At 51.9% G+C, this 21,297-nt stretch overlaps 1 protein-coding gene across 3 annotated transcripts; it reads left to right on the plus strand.

Moving 5' to 3' along the window:
* The first annotated feature begins 6 nt into the window (after positions 1–6).
* On the plus strand, positions 7–14,548 carry G6PD (glucose-6-phosphate dehydrogenase). 3 transcript variants are annotated; one of them, XM_028522288.2, is made up of 13 exons: positions 7–165; positions 1,045–1,172; positions 9,656–9,693; positions 9,784–9,892; positions 10,602–10,819; positions 11,539–11,697; positions 11,805–11,930; positions 12,297–12,390; positions 12,682–12,868; positions 13,147–13,382; positions 13,457–13,533; positions 13,661–13,753; positions 13,843–14,548. In XM_028522288.2, exons 2-13 carry the CDS (start codon positions 1,053–1,055, stop codon positions 13,931–13,933), a joined length of 1,548 nt encoding a protein of 515 aa, XP_028378089.1. In that variant the 5' UTR covers positions 7–165; positions 1,045–1,052; the 3' UTR covers positions 13,934–14,548. The 3 variants fall into 3 exon arrangements, with proteins under 3 accessions (XP_028378089.1, XP_028378090.1, XP_028378087.1); XM_028522289.2 differs by having other exon boundaries at positions 7–154; XM_028522286.2 differs by lacking the exon at positions 7–165 and adding an exon at positions 298–455.
* The last annotated feature ends 6,749 nt before the right edge of the window (positions 14,549–21,297 follow it).

Raw genomic sequence — 21,297 nt, forward strand, 5'->3', positions numbered from 1 at the left:
TAGTCTAGGGGGCGTGGCCATGGCGCCGGCGGATGTAGAGCCCTTCACGAGGGCGTAAGGCCGCCGGGGGCGGGGGAGAAAGCTGGGTTGTAGGAGTCGGGACTATCCTGTGATGGATACGTGAGCAAACGGCGCGGAGCTGCACGCGGATCTGGTAGGCGTAGGGTACGTGGCACAGCGGCACGGCAGAGCGGCCGGCGCAGGTGCCCAAGGGGCGGGGCGGGCCAAGGCTGGGGACGTCGCGCCAAGGGCCAGCCTGCGATGCGCGCGCACCTGCCCGCGCCCCGCCCCCGCAAGGGATGGGTCCTTGGAGGCCCCGCCCGCGCGCGCCTCGTCTGAGACGGTCAGCTCAGATCTGGCGCCCGCCCCCGCTGGTTAAATGGACCGGCGGGTCTCAGGCCCCGGAAACGGCCAGAAACTTCAGGGCTGTGAGCGCGACGGGCGGCGAGGCTCAGGTAACGAGGTGATGGGTGTCACCCCAGCGGACAGGCGTGCTGCCCCGCGAGTCTCTTCGGTGTGCCATGCTTGGGAGCCGGGCAAAATTAAAGGGTCTTATACCATCCCATTGTCCCCATTGGACCCCTGAGGAAACAGACCATGAGACGGGCGGTGATTTGCCTAGGTCTCCCAGCTTGGCCGGAGGAGGGCTGGAGCTGCGGGGTCTAACTTGCTCCAATTCTGTGGACTTTCCACCTGATTTCCAGGGAGATGTGAACCTAAGGCAGGTCGTGCGGTACTCCAGCAGGTTTTAACTCAGTCCCACAGAACTGAGGCTTTAGTTGGAATCCACCAGTGTTTTGAGTAATTTTACAATGTACACTGTAAAAGAAGGCTGCCCGGGGAGCATGGCCAGAGCCCAGAGCCAGAAGTTTCTAACCCCTAACCATCCTGCCACTGCCCCTGCCCCTACCATTCATAGACAGTGAGTGGTTTTAATAATCAGACCTCAGCTGGGTGAGAGCCCAAAAGACCCCTCAAGAAAGGGGCCAACTTCTCAATGCTCTTCTGTTCTCTTGCCTTGTTAATAAGTTTTTCTTTCACTAGAGAGCATCATGGCAGAGCAGGTGGCCCTGAGCCGGACCCAGGTGTGCGGGATCCTGCGGGAAGAGCTGTACCAGGGTGATGCCTTCCATCAGTCCGAAACACACATCTTCATCATCATGGGTGCTTCGGTGAGTCTCCCCCAGGCTCTGCATCTTAAAATCCAGACTTAGAGTGTGACTTTGCTTTTGGTCCCTTCCTGCTGGGTGCCTGAACTTTCCCATCTGGGCTTTCCCTCTTGCTCCTGCCTGTGTGCCACCCCAGCACCACCTGGTATACACTCACTTCAAGGCATATCTGGAATCTGTGCACAGCCATTGGCTGTAGACCCAGGTCCTAAAGCCAGGGGGTCCTTAGGGACTATCTGATTGGACTTCCTCCTCCCTGGGGAAAACTGAGATGCAAACAGGAGAGACTATTCATTGTGTCTATGTTTTTAAACCTGTTTGTGACTTGACAAATGTCACACAGTCAGTTAGTTGCAGGGGCAGGATCTGAGGCTCAATCTCCACCTTGTCTCTCTCTACCACGTCAAGTTCCCTGGGGACGAACATTCAACCTTTGTTTGAACGCTATCTCTTTGCCCCAACTTCCAAGGCCTGCTGAGGAGCTGTGACCTGCCCCATTGCCTAGCCAGTGGCACTGCCATTTGCTCAGATAGGAAAAGTCATGACTCCCACACTGGGGCCTCCTCCCAGTGTAAAGTGTAGAAAAGAGATCTGCTGGGTGGCAAGATGTGTACAGGGGTTGGTGAGATGAGCTGTCAGGGCTCATCTGGAAGTAAAAAGCATTTTTAACCCTGGACGTGACCAAGAATCTGATAAGCATCACAGGACCATTTTTGCCTGTAACTTACCACATAATCTTGAGGGAGATTCTACCAAAACTAGTTAGCTCTTGAAAGGATAGGCATTGTCTCTCTGCACCTTTCACACCATGGTCCCCTCAGTCTGGAGGACCTTGATTCTTTGTTCATGCTTTATAATGTGCTGTAGCCCTTTGCAGAGACTATTCTCCGTCAACTTTGAGATTCTGATCAGAATTGAAAAAAGAAAGCCAGAATGCAGGGCAGAAGGCAGAGCAGGGAAGAAGGGCTCTCTGCCAGTGGGACTGAAGGGAGGTCCTCTGATTCCCCATAAGGCCAAGTCTGGGGAGTAAACAGGAGGAGCACACGAGGGAAGGCTTGGCCTCCACCCTGGCCCCAGCCTGGTCCTTAGGGGAGCTATACCTGTGTTGGCCGCCAACCTTATCACCTAGGACTCTGACCATTAGGCCCTTTGTCCAAGAAATAGTTTGGAAGAGAAAGTAACCCAGGATTATTTCTCCTTTTTTCCTCATTCCCATGCCAGCCTGACACAAGGTGCTCTAAAAGAGCATCCCAGACCGCAGTAAATGGCTTACAGTTCCAGACCCTTGACTCTTAGACACTTCATTGAGGGCATCCAAGCTTGCTGTGTAACCTGGGGCAAGTGTCTTGTCTTCTCTGAACCTGTGTGTCCACATAGCAAATGAGGCCTTTGAAGCAAGGGTCAGGGTGCTCAGGCTCTGCCAAGCTGCTTCTGTGACTCCTCACTGCCTTCACCCTGTGGGCTAGCTTGGGATTGGGCAACTTTGTTTCTTTGTAATCAGTAGGGTTCCCCTTTGTTCTCCTCTGCTCTAAGAGTGACAACAGAGGCTTCTAGAGCAGAAGTGGGGAAGTGCCACTCCAGCAGGGTGGACTGGGGGAGGACAGGGTGTCCTCCAAAGAAGAGCCCTGTTTGTCTGTCCATCCTTCTGTTCAAGGGGGCTGGAGCAGGGTGGGCTGGCCTCCCACACTCAGGGAGCACCTAGAACAGCTCCCAAAAATCCAACCTCCCGTGCCTGCTCCTTCCATGTAGAAGGTAGGCAGGGTGGTAGTGTGGGAAACCAGTGAATTTTCTGTTTATTCATCCAGCAAATGGTGATCAAGTGCCTCCTCTGCAGCGCAGAGGCACAGGCCCCGCCCTCCTCCTGGGACCTGTGTACTAGGGGACCAGGACCCAAGGTGAATTAGCAGCCCAGTAAGAATTCAGAGTGGCACATGTGACAGAGGACACAAATGGGCCCTTGTGTTCCCAGCCCCATTCCTCAGCACGTAAATCTGATGAGGAGGGCCTTCAGAGCGAGGCTTGCAGAGCCAGGGCCGGGAGCCGATATAGAGCACACAGTAACTGGCAGGTCCCCCAGGGCAGGCTGGGCCCATGTGGCATCCTGTGTTCTTTCCTCCTCCCTCGCCCGCTTACCCAACCCTCACCCGCACACCCCGCTTCCTTCCTGGGGGCATCATGATGTTACCCAATGGGCTTAGAGCTGCTCTCTGTTCCTTCTGCTGTATAGCCACTTCCCCCACCTTCTCAGGATTCCCAACCCCAAGCAGGAAGGGAATAGAAGTACTTACTCTATTATGTCCCAGTCCAGAAAGCAATGAAAAGAAACCAGTTTTTCCCTACAGACCAGCATGGGGTGGTCTGCAGATCCTTGGGCCTGGCAGATCACTTCCTCCTCCATCTGATAGGACCTCTACCAGACTGGAATGACTCCTCCAGGGGATGTAGAGAGGAAGGGGGGTAAGAGAAGGAGATAGGACAGGGGGTCTGCTTGGACAGGATAGGCTTACTGCATGGTCCTCAGTGAGCCCTTTATCTCTCTGGGCCTCAGTCTTGCCACCTGGACCACAAGCGCCATGGGCTCAGTGGGTGCTCAGGACCCATCTCAATGTACAAGGAAAGGATGACCTGGCAGCCCTGGCCGCTCCCTTTCCTTGGAATGTTTCTGCACTGCCTTCCCCTTGGGCTGATAAGATTCTTGCTGTGTCATGATGATATTGGCACCCCCCCAAAGCCCTGGTGATTCATGAGCCCTAGAGTGGAGGAGGGAGGCCCTTTTGTTGACTTTGCAGCCAAGCTTACCTCAGTAGCCCCCAGTTCTCTCATCCTTGGCAAGGAGCCATCTGTGCCCCACCCAACACCCAGGCTCCACCCTGGGAAACCCAAGCAGACCCTTGACCTGAGTGACCCAGGGCGGATGGGATGGCCCACCCCTACAGGGCCTCCAGCTGGCAGCCAACCCCTGGCGCTCTCTGCCACACCTTCTGCCCTAAAACCCTCACAGACAGACATCAGCAGTGGTTTGGGCTTATAAGACAGGATACTGAAGTCAAACCTGAATGACAATAAGCAGGTGGTAGCCCAGGTTCTTTGGCTCCAGCCAGGCCAGATATTGGTAGCTGGAGATCCCAGTCAGGTCCTGCTTCTCCAGCTAAGTCACCACGTCCCCAGACAGCTCCTTCCCAGCTGTGGTCCTCAAGCAAAATTGAAAAATCCAGGAAAGATTGCCGTATCTCACCACGAGCCCCTATAAATTTGTGCTTAGATTCGGTCAATGTCTTCCCACATTCCTTCTTGCAAAGGAGTCCAGCCCTAGCCAGCAGGGAAGGGAGCCCAGATATGGCAGCTGCCAGACTACACACCCCCCTCCCCACCCCCACCCCCCCCACCCCCGCCCTGGTCCCACATCACCTCTTCCTTGGGTGACTTGGAGTCCGGCAGACCTGCTGGCTGCAAGGGCTGAGCTAAACAAGACCAGCAGGTTCTATCGCTAATTAATCCCAAAGGCAGTAGTAAGAACAAACAGCTTGGGGTGCGGGGCACTGTGACTCAGCAGAAGGGAAACTCATCCCCTGCCACCAGTCTATTGCCCATAGTCTGTCCTGATTCCTCACAGCCTGCTGGAATTTGATGGTAAGCAAACTTTTCCTGCCATGAGGAAGGCTGGGAGAAGTTTGCAGGTTGTGTGTCTCATTGTTTCTCATGGGGGCTAGCCCCCAGCAAGCCCTCTCTGGAACCAGCAGGGCCAACGTGGAGCCAAAGTGACAGAAGCAGAGTCCCCATCCAGCCCCACTGGTGAGAGAGGGTAAAAGCTGGCACTGACAATTAGCCATGAGTAGTACCTCTGTGGGGGCCATTGGGCACTGAGGGACATGGAGGGGAATCTCAAAGCCCAGACTAGGGGGTCAGAGCTGGACCTTGAAGGACCAGTGAGGGCAGCCATCTGATGGGGCTGTGGCAGCACTTCATGTGGAAGGCGGCAGTCATAATAGAGACCCACTCCAGAGCATTTGGGAGAGCAGTTGGCAGGCTTGAGCAGGGGCACTGGCACAGTGTACCCTTGTTTGGGGACTGCCCATTTTGGAAATGTGGGGTCCCGATGGAGCCTGAAGAAGGCCAGTAGACATGTTACTTGTGTGAACTTGGTGCTCAGCGGACTTGGGGCTGGAAGACACTTGGAGTTGTCCACATGCAGGTCCCCACCTAAAGCCCTGGGTAGAGGTCCAGTCACCCAAGGAGACTGGAAGTGAAGCAAAGAACAGAGGAACAGGAACATTCAAGACCCCAGACATCCCTGAGCTCCCACAGAGCCTGCTGTCTCAGAAATGGCCTTCCCCCATCCCCACCCATAGTAAGGTGGGATTTCCTGCCCAGGAGTACCCTCCCCCAGGCCTCCAGTGCCTCCCTAACTGCCTATCTCCAGGGAGATTTTAACCAGATAGGGATTGCTTTGGTTCCAGTGGCATGGCCTCCTTTTTTTTCTGCCTGGGGCAAATTCAGATCCACTCCACCCTAGCATGTTCCCCCCTCCAAGTGGTTGGTAATGCTCAGTGGACAACCCACGCCCATCCTGTGCTCCAATTACAGGGCAGGCAGATGAAGGGGCTCCCTGCTCTGTTCTCCAGGAGCCTGTGACCATCCTTACCCTTTCCTCTTCTACCTGGAGGGGGAATTCAGTTGTTAGTTTATAAAATTTAAGACTGTTGGAATGACTACAGCAACTGAACTGGAGCTTGAGGAGAAGAAACTTTGTGATTCTTTCTAGTGAGACTTCCGTCAGATTTGTGGGATTCACCATATCATTGCTCACAGTTGCTGTGTGTCCCACCCTTGCTTTTATTTTGGAATATTTCTCAAGTACACAAAGTCAACAAAACAGCTCTATGCACAGCCACTGTCCATCACCCAGCTCCCACAGCATTCTGTTACCTTGCTTTTATCCTCTCCCTACCCTCTGCTCAGTTCTTGTTTTTTCAGTCTTGCTCTTTTTTTTTTTTTAAGGAGGGGCGTGTGTGTGTGTGTGTGTGTGTGTGTGTGTGTGTGTTTCAAGATTTTGTTTATTTTTAGAGAGAGGGGAAGGAGAAAGAGGGAAACATCAATGTGTTGCCTCTAGCGCCCCCTACTGGGGACCTGGCCCACAACTCAGGCATGCGCCCTGACCGGGAGTCAACCAGGTCTGCAGGCCGGAGCTCAGTCCACTGAACCACACCAGCCAGTGCAGTCTTGGTCTTTTTAAGGCAAAATGTGCACACATTGAGATATCAGATCTTAACTGCAATTGGTCACAAGTCTTGATGATGATACAAGATGTTTCCATCTCCCCAGGAAATTCTTGGATGGCCTTCCCAGCCAATCCACTCCCTGCTCCAGGCAACCACTGATATCATTTCTATCACAATAGATTAGTTTTCACCTATTCTAGAGTTTCATTTAAGTGAGCTCAAAGAGTAATTTGCCTCAGCGTGTTTTTGAGACAGCACCTCATTGCTTATTGTTGGCTGAGTAGTATCCCATTGAGTGAATATACTGTTTGCCCATCTACCTGTTGATTCACTTGAGCATTGGGGTGGTTTTCAGCTTGGGGATATTGTAAATTAAGGCTGTTATGAACATCCATGTACAAACATTTGCTTTACATCCTCTCCATCACTTGGTGTTGTCCATCTTTCAGAGTACAGCCAATTCTAGTGGATATGAAGTGGTATCTCATGGTTTAATTTGCATTTTTCTCACAAGTGATGATTTTGAACACTTTCTCATGTGTTTATTAGCCATTCATTTCTCTTCCTTGTGAAGTACGTGATCAAGTCTTTTACCCATTTTTAATTGGGTGGTTTTTTTACTATGGTGTAGAAGTGGCTTGTATATTCTGGAAATAGATAAATTTGGTGGCTATTTTCTCCCAGTCTATGGCTTGTCTATTCCACTTCTTAATAGTATCCTATGAACAGGAGTTTTTTAATTTTGATGAAGCCTTAATTTTTCAGTTCTTTCTGGTTATTGCTTTCTGTGCTCTAAGAAATCTTTGTTTACTCTCATCTATTGATTTATTTAATCTAGCAACCTTGCTAAACTCTAATTATAATAATTTGTCTGTAGCTTGGTTTGAGGTGGTTCTATTTCAGTAGACAAGACTGTCAGCCATTGTACAAGTAACGCCAGTTGTTTTGGGTTTGTTTGTTTGTTTGTTTGTTTGTTTTGCTTCCTGTCTCACCCTTACATCATTTTCATTCTGCCACCTTGCTGTGCTGGCTAGGGCCTCTAGTTGGTCTTGGACTAGGGGCAATAAGACCCTGGCCAGGTAGCTCAGTTAGAGCATCATCCCAATACACCAAGGTTGTGGGCTCCATCCTCGGCCAGAGCACATATAAGAATCAGCCAATGAATGCATAAATAAGTGGAGCAACAAATTGATGTTTCCTTCTTTTCTCTCCCTCTCTCTAAAATTAGTAAATAAAAGAAATTTTTAAAGCTAGTAGAAGGCACTCTTCTTGCTCCTGGTGGTTATTTTTTTTAAAAGATTTTATTCATTTATTTCTAGAGAGAAGGGAAGGAAGGGAAAAAGAGAGGGCGAGAAACATTGATGTGTGAGAGACACATCCATCAGTTGCCTCTCACACACCCCCGACCCGGGACCTGACACCTGGCCTGCAACCCAGGCACGTTCCCTGACTGGGAATGGAACCAGCAACCTTTGGGTTTGCAGGCCGGTGTTCATTCCACTCAGCCACACCAGCCAGGGTGCTCCTGGTTGTTTATAGGGGATTATCTCAACATTTTCCCCCTATGTATGATCTTTATGGGGCTTTTATAGGTACCTTTTATCAAGTTAAGTGAGGAAGTTCCCTTTTATTCCTAATTTGATAAGAGTTCTTACCGGGGTAGATGTTGAATTTTGTACAACACTTTATCTACATCTGGTGAGTTTAGCAAGGTTTCCAGGTTTTTAAAAATCAATAGATAGAAGTAGACAGTGGTTCCTTATAGATTTTTTATTTACTCTGATACTATGGTGAATTTCATTCATTTTCTTATTTGAATATCAAGCCAACCTGTTGTTCCCAAGATGCCTCCCAATTTGGCTCTAACATGTAACATTTATAACATTGCAGGACTGGGTTTGCTTATGGTTTTTTGCAGGATTTTGCATCTGCACTTGTGAATGTGAATGAGACAGGCCAAAGAGTTCCCACATACCTTTCTTATAGGTCTCAGGACCAAGCCTCTGCAGGCCCCATAAAGTGGCTTAATGAGTGCTTCCTATTCTGTTTGCAGCAGAGTTTGTCTCAGACTGGAGCGCTTGCTTCCTGGCGTTGTGGCAGAACCCGTTGGCAAAGATTCCTGTGCCAGGGTCAAGGTTGGGGTTGTCTTTGTGGGAAGGTTTAGTGACCGCAGTCCTGTTTCCTTAATGACCATTGCCCACTCAGGTCTTTCACCCCATTTTGGTAGGTTGGATTTTTCAAGAAATTTGTCCATGTCTGGGTTGTGGTCCAGGTCCACGTTAGAGGGCGCGTGAGAGGCAACCACACATTGATGTTTCTCTCCCTCTCTTTGTCCCTCCCTTCCTCTCTCTCTAAAAATAAATAATAAAATCTCTCGCTCTCTCTCCCTTTTTTTTTTTTAAAGAAATGTGTCTATTGCATCTAAGTTGTCAATGTGGAGTAAGGCTGTTCATAAAATCCTCTCATGTGTTGCCTGACTGAGATTTTGTCCCATTGCCTTCCTAATTCCTGGTGCCTTTTAAAAAGCAATCTTGCCAGAGAGTTGTCTGTTTTTTATTAGTCTTTTCAAGCACCAGCTTTTGGCTTTCTTCATCTTTTGGTTTTTTGTTGTTTTTTTTTTTCCATTGTTTCCCACCTTGTAAATTTTTTTTGGCTTAAAAAGCCTGCTGTCCTTTTTCTAACTTCTTCAATTGAATGCTTAGCTCATTAGTTTCAAGTCATTTCTTTTTTTTCCCCCTAACATAAGCATTTAAGGCCACCTATCACAAGTTTTGATATGTGCTGCTTCCACTGCCATTTGGTTCTAGTGAATGGAGTTTTCAAGTTTCCATGTTTAGCTCATGAGCTGTTTAGAAATGGGCTTTTTGGTTTGGGTTTGGTTCCTCTTGCTTGCACTGAGACCAGAGATCATGGTGTTTGTGACTGACTGCAGGGAGGCCAGGTTGGTCGTGGTGCTTCCTGGCCAGCACAAGGTGCATCCACTTCACCGTGGCTCCTGCGATGTACATGGGCACTGTTAGTTCAGGGTCGGGATAAAGGGCTAGCATAGGCTCTAATTCAAGCTCCTCTGACTACGTACAGGAGCAAAACAGGTATGCCTGTGGTTGAGTGGTGACCCTAAGTGGGTTGTTCTGTGGGATTTTTGGAATCTCTCCATACAGTTAAATAGAGGAGGGGAGTGTACTGGGTACTGGGTCTCCAAGTGGGGAGATGATCTAGGTTCATGTCTCCAGCTTCTCCTAACCATGCCTGTCCCCTCTGCCACAGGGCGACCTGGCCAAGAAGAAGATCTACCCCACCATCTGGTAAGCACCCTTCTCCACTGCCCCACTGCCCCTTGCCCTCTCACCTTCACTGCCCTCCCTGCCCTGGCCACAACCATGCTCTGCCCTCAGGTGGCTGTTCCGGGACGGCCTTCTACCCGAAAACACCTTCATTGTGGGTTATGCCCGCTCCCGCCTGACAGTGGCCGACATCCGCAAGCAGAGCGAGCCCTACTTCAAAGTGAGTAGCTTCTGGGTTCTCTGAAGGAAGTATCCCCCCACCCCGTCCAAGGATGCCCTTCCCTCCTCCCATCCCACTTTCTGTTCTTCCTCCCCTCAGGCCCTGCCCTTCTCTCTCTGTCCTGAGGGCAGGGCCATGTTAGAACAGTCACCTGGGGCCACTCACACCCAAGCACTTCTCATCCTTGCCCTCCACAAAACCACCCACACCACACTGCAGAACTGGCACGGAAAACTCTGCCTACCTGCTGCTGCCACTCCCCAATGACAGGAGCAGTGCAGGGAGCCTGTTTCCCATCTCGCCTTCATGTGGACTCACTGTGCCCCAGGGCTAGAGGTGAAGAAGCCTCTTTACCATAGAAACCCTACAGATTTGGGTTTTTCCAACACACTGTAGTTTGGTATAATGACTTTAGAGAGATTTTTCTCCAGTATGTTTCTCCCCGGTCAAACATTCCTGAAGTTTGACTTCTGTCTTGGGGCACGAGGTCCCCAAGGGTGATGGTGCCCATCGTGGGCCTGGCCTGGGACTGCTAGGTCCCCATCTGCTGTAGTGACACACGTCACCTTGGCCCCCCTGCTTGGATGTGCAAAACTGACAAAGTAGGGGTGAGCCCCATGTGGGGCCAGGATGGCTGACTTCCATAGGAGCCTGCCCTGGCTGTGGGAAAAGCGAGGAAGGACTAACATCCTTTGTCCGTCTTTCCCAGGCCACCCCAGAGGAGAAGCCCAAGCTGGAGGAATTCTTCTCCCGCAACTCCTACGTGGCTGGCCAGTATGATCACGTAGCATCCTATGAGCACCTTAACAACCACATGAACACCCTCTGCCAGGGGTCACCTGCCAACCGCCTCTTCTACCTGGCCTTGCCCCCCACTGTCTATGAGGCCGTCACCAAGAACATCCGAGAGACCTGCATGAGCCAAACGTAAGACTTGCCTTCTGCCCTTCCTTCCTGCCTGCGTGGTGTGCCATGCCTTGGTCTGGCCGGCCCTGGCAGCTGTCCAGTCTCTGGGGCACGCCGCTCTAGGGAATCCGAAAACGAAGAATGCCCCATTTGTTCACTGCGTGAATTAGCTCCACAAAGAACGGAAGAGTCTGTAAATATGGTAGCTTTCTGACGTTCTTGCTGAAAAGGCTACTACATGTATTTACATTTTAAATCCTCGTGTAAATCCTCAGGGTCTTATCTGTATCACTAGAAATCCAGCTGTTCCTGGAAGCAGTCCCCACAGTAGCACAGGGCGGCAATGTGGCTCCATGAAACTGCTAGTTGCTGCTTTTCTGGCTTTTTGGTGTTTCCCAGGGTTCCCTTCATGGTCACCAGGTGGCAGTGTTGCCCAACAAAAATCCTGCTGCCTGGGCTTGGGCACCCCGTTGTTTTCCCCAAGCAGAAACCATCTTTCACTTTCTCCTGGTTTTGAAAGCCAAACGCCATGTTGACTCTCAGTGGGGACTAAGAAAGGGACTTTTTCCCATTTTAAAACTCATGGAGATAACTGCCCTTGATGTCCCCTCCTGCTCCTCCACTTGCCCTGGAGCCAGTTCTGTCCCCACTCCCTGAGGACAGGTTATCGGGGGCGATAAGGTTCTAGCCCCTGCTCCCCAGTGAGCATGTGGGAGTGACGCCACTCTGGGCTCCTGCAGAGGCTGGAACCGGGTCATTGTGGAGAAGCCCTTCGGGAGGGACCTGCAGAGCTCCGACCGGCTGTCCAACCACATCTCCTCCCTTTTCTGCGAGGACCAGATCTACCGCATCGACCACTACCTGGGCAAGGAGATGGTCCAGAACCTCATGGTGCTGAGGTGCAGCTGGGGCCAGGGCAGGGGCAGGCACTGGGGGGCCTCGCCTGCCCTGCAGCTGCCCCATCAGATGCAGCACCAGCCTCTGCCCTGCCCCTCCCTCCCTGCAGATTTGCCAACAGGATCTTCAGTCCCATCTGGAACCGGGACAACGTCGCCTGTGTCATCCTCACCTTCAAGGAGCCCTTTGGTACTGAGGGTCGCGGGGGCTACTTCGATGAATTTGGGATCATCCGGTGAGAGCCCATGTCCCCCTTCCTAGAAGGCCCATATAGGCATGGGGCACAACCCTGCCTCCCTGCAGGGTCACCCCTCTCTTTTCTAGGGAACTCCTCCTTCCCTGCCCCAAAGTTCAAATTCTGCAGTGAGAGTATCTGATTAGTCAGTGGTACCTATGAAGGGAAGGTCACTGTCTCCTTCCTTGCCTTGAGGGGACCTGGCAGACACTGAGGATCAGGAAGCAACTTGTTGCTCAAAAGTCCCACTTGAAGCCCCTGCCCCTAGAACCTGGCCAGCAGGGTGGGGCTGAGGCTGGCTCACTCCTCACACCTTTCTTCCAACCTGGAAGCCCCTCACCTGAGTTCCACCTGTTTCCCTGCCAGGGATGTGATGCAGAACCACCTGCTGCAGATGCTGTGTCTGGTGGCCATGGAGAAGCCTGCCTCCACTGACTCAGATGATGTCCGCGACGAGAAGGTGGGTGGAGGGGCACCCCCGGCCCTTGGTGCCAGCCCTGGAAACCAGCCCTGAGCAAGGGGTGCATTGGGCTGGGACTCAGAAGCCCAAGATGTCACGTGGCAGGACTAAGTGACTGCTGTGCGACCAAGGGCAGACCCCTTGCCTCTCTAAGTCTCGGCTGCTTCAGAAAAAAAAAGGGGGGGTGTTTCTGGGAGGCTTTGGGGTCATGTGACTCATACTCTGTCCCATGCATGGGGCTGCTCCACCTTTTTACCCAAGAGACCCCTGTCTCCCCCACCTCTTTCCCAGGTCAAGGTGTTGAAATGTATCTCAGAGGCACAGCTGGAAAATGTGGTCTTGGGCCAGTATGTGGGGAATCCCAACGGAGAGGGTGAGGCCACCAAAGGCTACCTGGATGACCCCACAGTGCCTCGGGGGTCCACCACTGCCACCTTTGCGGCTGTTGTCCTCTATGTGGAGAACGAGAGGTGGGATGGTAGGTGACATCTCCGAGCCTGGCAGGCAGGCTGGTGAGCCCTCACAGAGCTCTTCTCCCTGGGGTCCGACCCACTCAGGGGCATCGGGCAGCCCACAAGGGACGCTGGAACAATGAGAGCCCGTGGGGTGGGACCTTGCCACACATGTACACACCTTCACTGGCACGTACCCTGTCAGATTCACTTACACACACTCCCTCATACTCTCATGCACATGCAACATGTGGTCTGGGCTGCTAGCAGACCCGGTTCTGAGGCCAGCCTTGTCCCCACACAGGGGTGCCCTTCATCCTGCGCTGTGGCAAAGCCCTGAATGAGCGCAAGGCTGAGGTGCGTTTGCAGTTCCGCGACGTGGCTGGAGACATCTTCCAACAGCAATGCAAGCGCAACGAGCTGGTGATCCGCGTGCAGCCCAACGAGGCCGTGTACACCAAGATGATGACCAAGAAGCCCGGCATGTTCTTCAACCCCGAGGAGTCAGAGCTGGACCTGACCTATGGCAACAGATACAAGGTAGATACCTAGCCAAGGGTGGGGCCGGGGGGCTCAGTGTGCACAGGTAGCCTCAGGGACACCCTCTTTTGCAGAATGTGAAGCTCCCTGATGCATATGAGCGCCTCATCCTGGATGTCTTCTGTGGGAGCCAGATGCACTTTGTGCGCAGGTGAGGGGGGGACTCGTGCCATGTGCAATGGAGCTGGACTGGACTCCAGGCAGTGGGGATGGCCTGCCCCCTCCCTTTCTCCCTCCATGTCCCCACATCCCCCCAAAGCTACAGTGTGTCCCCTCAGTGACGAGCTCCGGGAGGCCTGGCGGATCTTCACCCCACTGCTGCACAGGATCGAGCGTGAGAAGCCCCAGCCCATCCCCTACATTTATGGCAGGTGAGGGGGTGGGCAGGGCAGGAGGGATGGGTGGGGGACACTGGGCTGGAGGCTCCCTCATGTCTCCCTTCTGCCTGTCTCTCTGTCAGCCGAGGCCCAGCGGAAGCAGATGAGCTGATGAAGAGAGTGGGTTTCCAGTACGAGGGTACCTACAAATGGGTGAACCCTCACAAGCTCTAAGCACTGGGTTCCTCCCCATCCCCTGTCTGTCTCTGCCTTTCCCACCATCCCACCGCCTGACCCCGCATCAGGAGGACTTTGGGACCACAGGCCTCAATTGCACATTCCTGGCCCTGGGCGCAGCTACATTCCTCAACTACCGACACTCAACCACACTGTGATCGTCCACAGCTGACCCTGGCCCTGCCTGAGCCAGCTTCTGTCTATGGGACTGAGCCCCAATGGAAGGAAGGAAGAGTGGCCCCTCCATTTGTCCCAGGCTTCAGCCTAGGACAGGAGTTAGGGATGAGGTAGAGTATCAAAGGGACAGTGGCCAACCCAGGCCCCCATTGGCTACGGGCAAGCTCCTCAGGACCTGGGGAAAGGGGGCAGATGTGTCCGCACTAGCCTCAGGGCCACTCTACATTCCTGATCACTTGCCGGAGGGGACTTCCGTGCTGCCCAGCCATCCCCCATGTCTTGGGCCCCCTGAATGTCCCTCTGCCCCACCATGCCAACTCTGTACTCCATGGCTCACCCCACCTGCAGGTTCCCCCCTTGCTATTAGAAAAGCAGAAGCAGCAGGTGGGATGCCCCACCTCAGCCCCTGCCATTAAATGTAGACAGACACACCTGTCCCCTGGTTTTGTTCTTGCCACCTGTGACTGCAGAGGAGGGTACCTGCCCCTGAGGCCAGCCTACCTGGTAGAGGGCCTCTAGCTACCTGCCTTTCTCAGGACCCACCTCTCACCCCCTCCCTGTCTCCCACTTGCCACTAGTGGCTGGGCTGGGAACCTGGATGTCCTTCACCCTGACCCCATGTCCTGTCATGACCCAGTCCTGCATTGCAGTGCCTCCAGAGTCCCCCTTGCCTCTGTGCCTTCATTCTTCCCCACTCCATGGGATACAAGGATAGATCAAGTTATTTTCATCTTCCACCTTCACGCTTCGCTGAGCATCCGCCCCATGGATCTCCACCCTGACTGTTCCTGCCCTGGCCAGGTCACTTTAGGGCACAGGTGGCAAACACAAGGCCTGTGGACCAAATCCAGCCTAGCACCTTGTTTCTGCCTGGTGGCAGCACCAAGCCCTCACTTAACTGTTAAGGAGTAGTTACATGTATACAGTCCTAAAATTACATTCTACTCTTTGAAGGTAACTGTGAAGCTGATGTGTCCCCTGGTGAGTTTGACACCCCTGCTTCAGGGAATTGGGGAAGGCCATTTACACACATTGCTGTCCCACAAAAGTAAACAGCATTTAGGAAGGAAAGGCAGCAGGAGTTTGTGACTAATATCAGATGCTAAGAGGGAGGGGATTAGGGAGGTACCACAGCTTGGCCACTCGGAGGCCAATGGCTGGGGTCTTGAGGTCATAGAGTCTGCTTGATTTTGTTCCCCAGAGCTGCTGTAACAGCGTTCGGGGTGGGGGGGGGCGGCGAGGGGGCTTAAGACAACTTGTTTATCCCTTCACGGTTCTGGAGGCCAGATGTCTGAAATCGAATGGGCAGGGCTGCACTGTTTCTAAGGCTTTATGAGGGTCAGTCCTTGTGTCTTCCAGTTTCCGGTGTAGCTGCAATTCCTTGGCCTGTAGACATCAGTGTCTGCCTTCATCATCATGCAGCCCTCTCCCTGTGTGTCTCTTTTTGTTGTTGCATCCTTAACATGGCATTTCACTTGTGCTTGGGGTGGTCAGTTGTGGGGGAGAGTTCTATAGAAAGGAAGATAGGTTTTTTCTCTCTTAAATCTTAACCAAGGTTATGTTTATTGATTTGAAAGAGAAAAAGCAATGTGAGATAAAAGCATCCATTGGTTGCCCCTCTATGCTCCCCAACTGGGGATTGAACTCAACCTAGGTATATGTCCTGATCAGGAATTGAACCCACAACCTTTTGGTGTACGGAATGATGCTCCAACCAACTGAGCAACCTGGCCAGGGCTGTCTTCCTGTTTCCTTATAAGGGAACCATATTTGATTGTGTGCCCATCATAATCCAGTGTGACCTCAACCTAACTTACCTTAATTACTTCTACAAACAGCCTATTTTCAAGTAAGGTCATATTGTAAAGTTCCACATAGACACAGATTTGGGGAGAGGGCAGACCGTACAACCCAGTGTACTCCCAACAAGGGCAGCACCCCTTGAGCATCCATCCCTGCTCTCTGGCTTCTCTCAGCTTAGCCCTGGGGAAGGTGGCAGGCAATGACACTGGCACCTGCATCCATGGGCCTGGATCCTGTTAGATGCAGCCAACCAGGAAGTAAATGAACAGATGAAATGATCAGGGGGTGAGTGGTACATTTTCTGGAGGGAACAAACCAGTAACCCAGGAAATGGCCAGGGGAGGAGAGCTCAACTCCCAGAGGTAAGAATGTGCACTGGGGCCCTGCAGCTGGCAGGGCTCCGTGTTACAGAATGGGGAAGTGCTCCCACTGTTAGCAAGAGCTTGGCCACCATGGCCCCTCCCTCCAACTGAGCCTATGTTCCCTCTGTCCCTCACCCCTGCTTGAGAAGGTGATTGCCCAGGGCTTTTGGCCACCATGGCCCCTCCCTCCAACTGAGCCTATGTTCCCTCTGTCCCTCACCCCTGTTTGAGAAGGTGATTGCCCAGGGCTTTTTCCTCCAACCATCTTTGGCCTGCCATTGAAAGCCAGTTGTTCCTACTCCTGCACAGTCCCCCCTGAGCTGGGATGGCAACAGCTGGAAGCCTAGTGCAGTTTCACAGGCGGAGCAGCAGGGAGGAGGGATGGATGAGCCAAGGATCCTGCCCAGGTCTCTTCAGAAGCAATATATAGAACAAATGAAGAAATTCAAATTTCGGGTTGGCCTGTTGCCATCCCATAAGTTAGGATGGCACGTCACCACACACACACGCATGTACACACGTACCATGTCCAAACTGCGTCCCCAGGCACCATTCCTGCTGTCCCCATCTCCTGTAACCAGGGGGGGCAACACCACCATGTGGGAGGAGGGAGATCAAGTTCACCTGGACCCCACTGAGTAGGAAAAGGAGATTTATGGGACAGGGACAAGTCACAGACCCTTAAGTAAGGTAACTTTCCAAGACTGAATTTGGATCTCATGGTCCCTCCTAGCCCAGCTCCATTCAGAGCACCTGAGAAGGCTCCATGTGGACAGGCTTTGTCTGGGGGACTGGCCTTGGTCCTTACTGCTGTGGTCTGGAGAAGGTGCAATGGGGCCAGCCTAGGAACTCAGGCTCCCTGTAACCCTTTGGCTTCAGGGGGCTACAGAGAGTCTTACCCTTGACCTCTCTTAGGTGCAACCACATGGCTGCAACAGGGGCAGGCAAGGGTTTCTAAAACGCCCAGGATGACACAAAGAGCAATGGATCCCCAGATAGTGACCCCAACGGTGCACAGCTAGTCCTTGAAGGCACAGCCACGCCCCCCCCCCCCCCCCCCCCCCCCCCGCTTACCACAAGAGGGCACTATCCTCTTGCCTGACCCCACAGGAGTCTTCATGCTCAGAGCACTTTCACTGAGCTCCCCTGACCTGGCCCAGATGTTTACAGATTTGGGGGGGGGGGGGAGCCTAGCAGAGCTGTGTGCTACACTGAGGCATAGATGTGAGGACACTTAACTGTCACCTGACCTCTGGGTGCCTATGAAGGAGAAAGAGGTGAAAGCCTTGGTGAGGACTGTCATCTGTCATCTCAGCTCTAGGAGCCTGCAATGGGGAAGAGGTCCCAGGTAGAAATTCAGCTGTAATCTCCAGTCTGGGTACCTACAATGAGGCACAAGTATAAGGGACCAGTGAAGACAGTCAGTCACTTGTCACCTCATCTCTGGGTGAATACATTCTGACACAGAGCTTGGAGCCTCACTGAATTGAGTCAAATATCACCTCAGCTCTGGGGCCCTACAATGGGAAACAGATGATAGCCAGGTGAGGAGAGACATCTGTCACCCAGTGTACATACACTGAGGCAGGTGCAATAAGTCGCAGATGAGGAAAGACACCTGTCACCTGAGCTCTGGGTGGCAACACTGGTGTTGAGGTATAAAGGTTTTCAACTGACATCAATTCTGTACAATGGGACAAAGCAGGAAGGCCACATGAGGACAGGCAACAGTTCCCACAGCAGGGGATGCAGGTGTTGACAGTGCACGAACATTTAACTTCTGGATGCCTAGACTACGGTGAGGTTTAAGGGCCCACAGTGGAAAGCCACCTTTCCCATCAGTGCTTTAAAAAAAAAGATTTTATTTATTTTTAGAGAGACAGGAAGGGAGGAAGAAAGAGGAGACAAACATCAATGTGTGAGAGAGACATCAACTAGTTGCCTCTCGCGTGACCCCAACCAGGGACCTGGCCTGCAACCCAGGCATGTGCCCTGACCGGAAATCAAACCGGCAACTCTTTGGTTACAGGCTGGCACTCAATCCACTGAGCCACACCAGCCAATTTTTTTAAATTGATTTTAGAGAAGGGGGAGAGAGAAGAAAAAAATCTATTTGTTGTTGCACTTACTGATGCATTCATTGGTTGCTTCTTGCATGTGCCCTGACCGTGGATTGAACCCACAACCTTGGCATATTGGGATGACACTCTAACCAACTGGGCTACCTGGCCAGGGTCCCACATCAGCTCTTGATGTCTAACCTCAGGTAGAGGCATGGACAGATGAGAGTATTTAACTGTTACCTCAGATATGAGGCACCCTGAGGCAGAGCACGAGGACCCAAGACACAACACACAAGTAACACTTTGGTGATGGAGCCACACTGGGGCACACATAAGGGCACTTAAGTGTCACCTCAGCCCTGTGTAGCTACACAAATCAGAGACATTAGTGCCCAGGTGGCAGCATCAACTGAAAGCCCAGATATTGATATTTATGCCAGAAAGGAGAATGAGGGACTAGGTAGAGCCCATAAAAGCATCAATTATCACTTCTCACTGGGTGCCTGCACATGAAGGCCCACGTGGAGACAGTCAACTAAAAGCACGAACATTGGTGCCTACACAGGAGAGGGGATGAAGGGCCATAGAGGTGATTCAATGGTCACTTCAGCTCTGGGTCATTACATGTAGGCAGAGACATGAAGGACCAGATGAGGACAGTCAACTGTCCATTCAGCTCTGGGTGCCTACACAGAATAAAGAAATGAGGGCCCGACTGAGGGCCACCAACTCTTTCCTCAGCTCTGGGTGCCTATTATGGGTAGAGACAGGAGGTAGTTGCACTGGGGCAGAAGCACAAAGGCCCATATGATTATCATCGGCGGACAACCCAACAGTTGGTGTCCACACTGAGAGAAGGGCAAGAGGGATCAGTTGATGGTATCAACTGTCACCTCACGTCTGGGTGCCTAGAGGGAGGCAAGGACATGATGTCCCAAGGAAAAACAGTCAACTGGAACCATAATTATGGGAGCTACACTGGGACACAAGCAAGAGGCCGCAGAGAAGACATTCTCTGCCACCTCATGCTGGTCGCCTATACCGAGGCAGGGACATGAGGACCTGTGACATGACAGTCTAATGCTCTCTATGTTCCCATTGAAAAGCAGTCCCACAGAGCGACTTCGGTCAAGAAAGTGGTGTAGGCAGACATGGCTTGCCTCTTCACAGAATTATAACCAAGATATAGAACAACCACTGCTCAGAACAATCAGAAATCGAGTTGAATGGAAGTCTGACAACTACAGAATTAAAGAAACCACGTCTATCGAGACTGGGCACAGACACAGAACTGGCTGGTCCCACACCCACGTGAGGTGGACAAAAATTCAGGAGGGATATCTCAGGAGCAAGGAGTCCCAGCCCCACACCAGGCCCCAGGCCAGGGTTCCAGTGCCAGGAAGCTAAGTCCTCACAACTTCTACTGCAAAAACCAGTATGGATTGAGTCAGTGGAAGAAACTTCTGGAGCCCCAAGCAGCTCCTCTTAAAGAACCCCCACACAGACTCACTCCCTCTGAGCTCCAGCACTGGAGTAGCAGCTTGAAAGGCACCACTGGCATACTGGGAGGAACTGAAGTGTCTGGCATCTAGGCCAGCAGAGGCCATTGTCCCTTTTCTAAACCCTCCCCCCACAGAGCCACATAGTCTGCAAACTGGTGTCTTATCTGAGACTCCATCAACCTGGCTAATATTGTTTTTCCTGCCTCAGAGATCTCCAGAGACTCTGGCCCACCCAAACCACTTTTCCATGTGTATGGCTGGTCCTGGCTCATGCTTCACAACTTCCTAAATGCTCTCAAACAAGCACAGCTGGCCTCAGTGAACCCCAGGCCTAGCACCAGCAGCAACCAGACTAGACTCACAGCTTGGCTCCACCTGGGAATCTCCAAGTCCAGCAGAAGTAGCAGCTTTCTCAGATTGCTTTATAGCTCAGGCAGGGTGGCCTCTGGCAAAACACAGGTGGGGGCTGACCTTGGCCTGTACTACCCAGGAAACCCCAGGGCCAGCACACCTAGTGGATAGCTACAGACCATGTGGGACTACCACCACCCTGCCCCCACACAGCTGTTTCTCCAAGGAGGGCAGAGTTTGGTGGTCAGTGGTCACAGCCAGTCCTTGCAGCTGACTGGCCTGAGTAAGTCCCTCCCATTGATCTGCCAACAGTAACCAAGGCTCAGCTACAAGAGGAGGGTGTACTCAGCTCACATGATGGGTGCACCTCGAGTACCCAGTTTGGGTGATGGGGAGGCTGTGCCACTGGACCCTACAGGACACCTAATACATTAGGCCATGCTACCAAGACACAGAATCAAAGCAGCTGTACCTAATACATAGACACAAACACAGGGAGGCTGTCAAAATGAGGATACAAAGAAACATGGCTCAAGTGAAAGAACAGACCAAAACTCCAGAGAAAGAGCTAAACAAAATGGAGATAAGCAATCTATCAGATGCAGAGTTCAAAACATTGGTTATTAGGATGCTCAAGTAATTCACTGGGTACTTCAACATAAAAAAAAGCAGGTACAAATAAAGGTTACACTAAGTGAAATAAAGAAAAACTTATAGGAAATCAACAATGGAGTGGAGGAAGCCGAGATTCAAAACAATGATTTGGAACATAAGGAAGAAAAAAACATTCAATCAGAACAGCAAGAAGAAGAAAATTTTCAAAAAAATGAGGATAGCCTAAGGAGCCTCTATAACAACTTCAAACATACCAACATTGGAATCATAGGGGTGCTGGAAGGAGAAAATAGCAAAAATTGTAAACTGATTTGAAAAAAATAATAAAAGAACACTTTCCTAATGTGGTGAAGGAAACAGACATGCAAGTCCAGGGAGCACAGAAAGTCCCAAACAAGATGGACCCAAAGAGAACCACACCCAGACATAAGTAGAGAGTTACCTACAAGGGAGTTCCCATAACACCGTCAGCTGATTTCTCAAAAGAA

This window comes from Phyllostomus discolor, chromosome X, assembly GCF_004126475.2.
Source record: "Phyllostomus discolor isolate MPI-MPIP mPhyDis1 chromosome X, mPhyDis1.pri.v3, whole genome shotgun sequence".
Classification (NCBI taxonomy): domain Eukaryota; kingdom Metazoa; phylum Chordata; class Mammalia; order Chiroptera; family Phyllostomidae; genus Phyllostomus; species Phyllostomus discolor.

What these genes read in the sequence shown, in the direction of transcription:
- G6PD (XM_028522286.2), top strand. Translation starts at nt 380, where the DNA reads ATGGACCGGCGGGTCTCAGGCCCCGGAAACGGCCAGAAACTTCAGGGC. An exon ending in CAGAACCTCATGGTGCTGAG is followed by an intron (nt 11,698 to 11,804) that starts GTGCAGCTGGGG and finishes CCCTCCCTGCAG; the next exon opens with ATTTGCCAACAGGATCTTCA. An exon ending in ATCCCCTACATTTATGGCAG is followed by an intron (nt 13,754 to 13,842) that starts GTGAGGGGGTGG and finishes TCTCTCTGTCAG; the next exon opens with CCGAGGCCCAGCGGAAGCAG.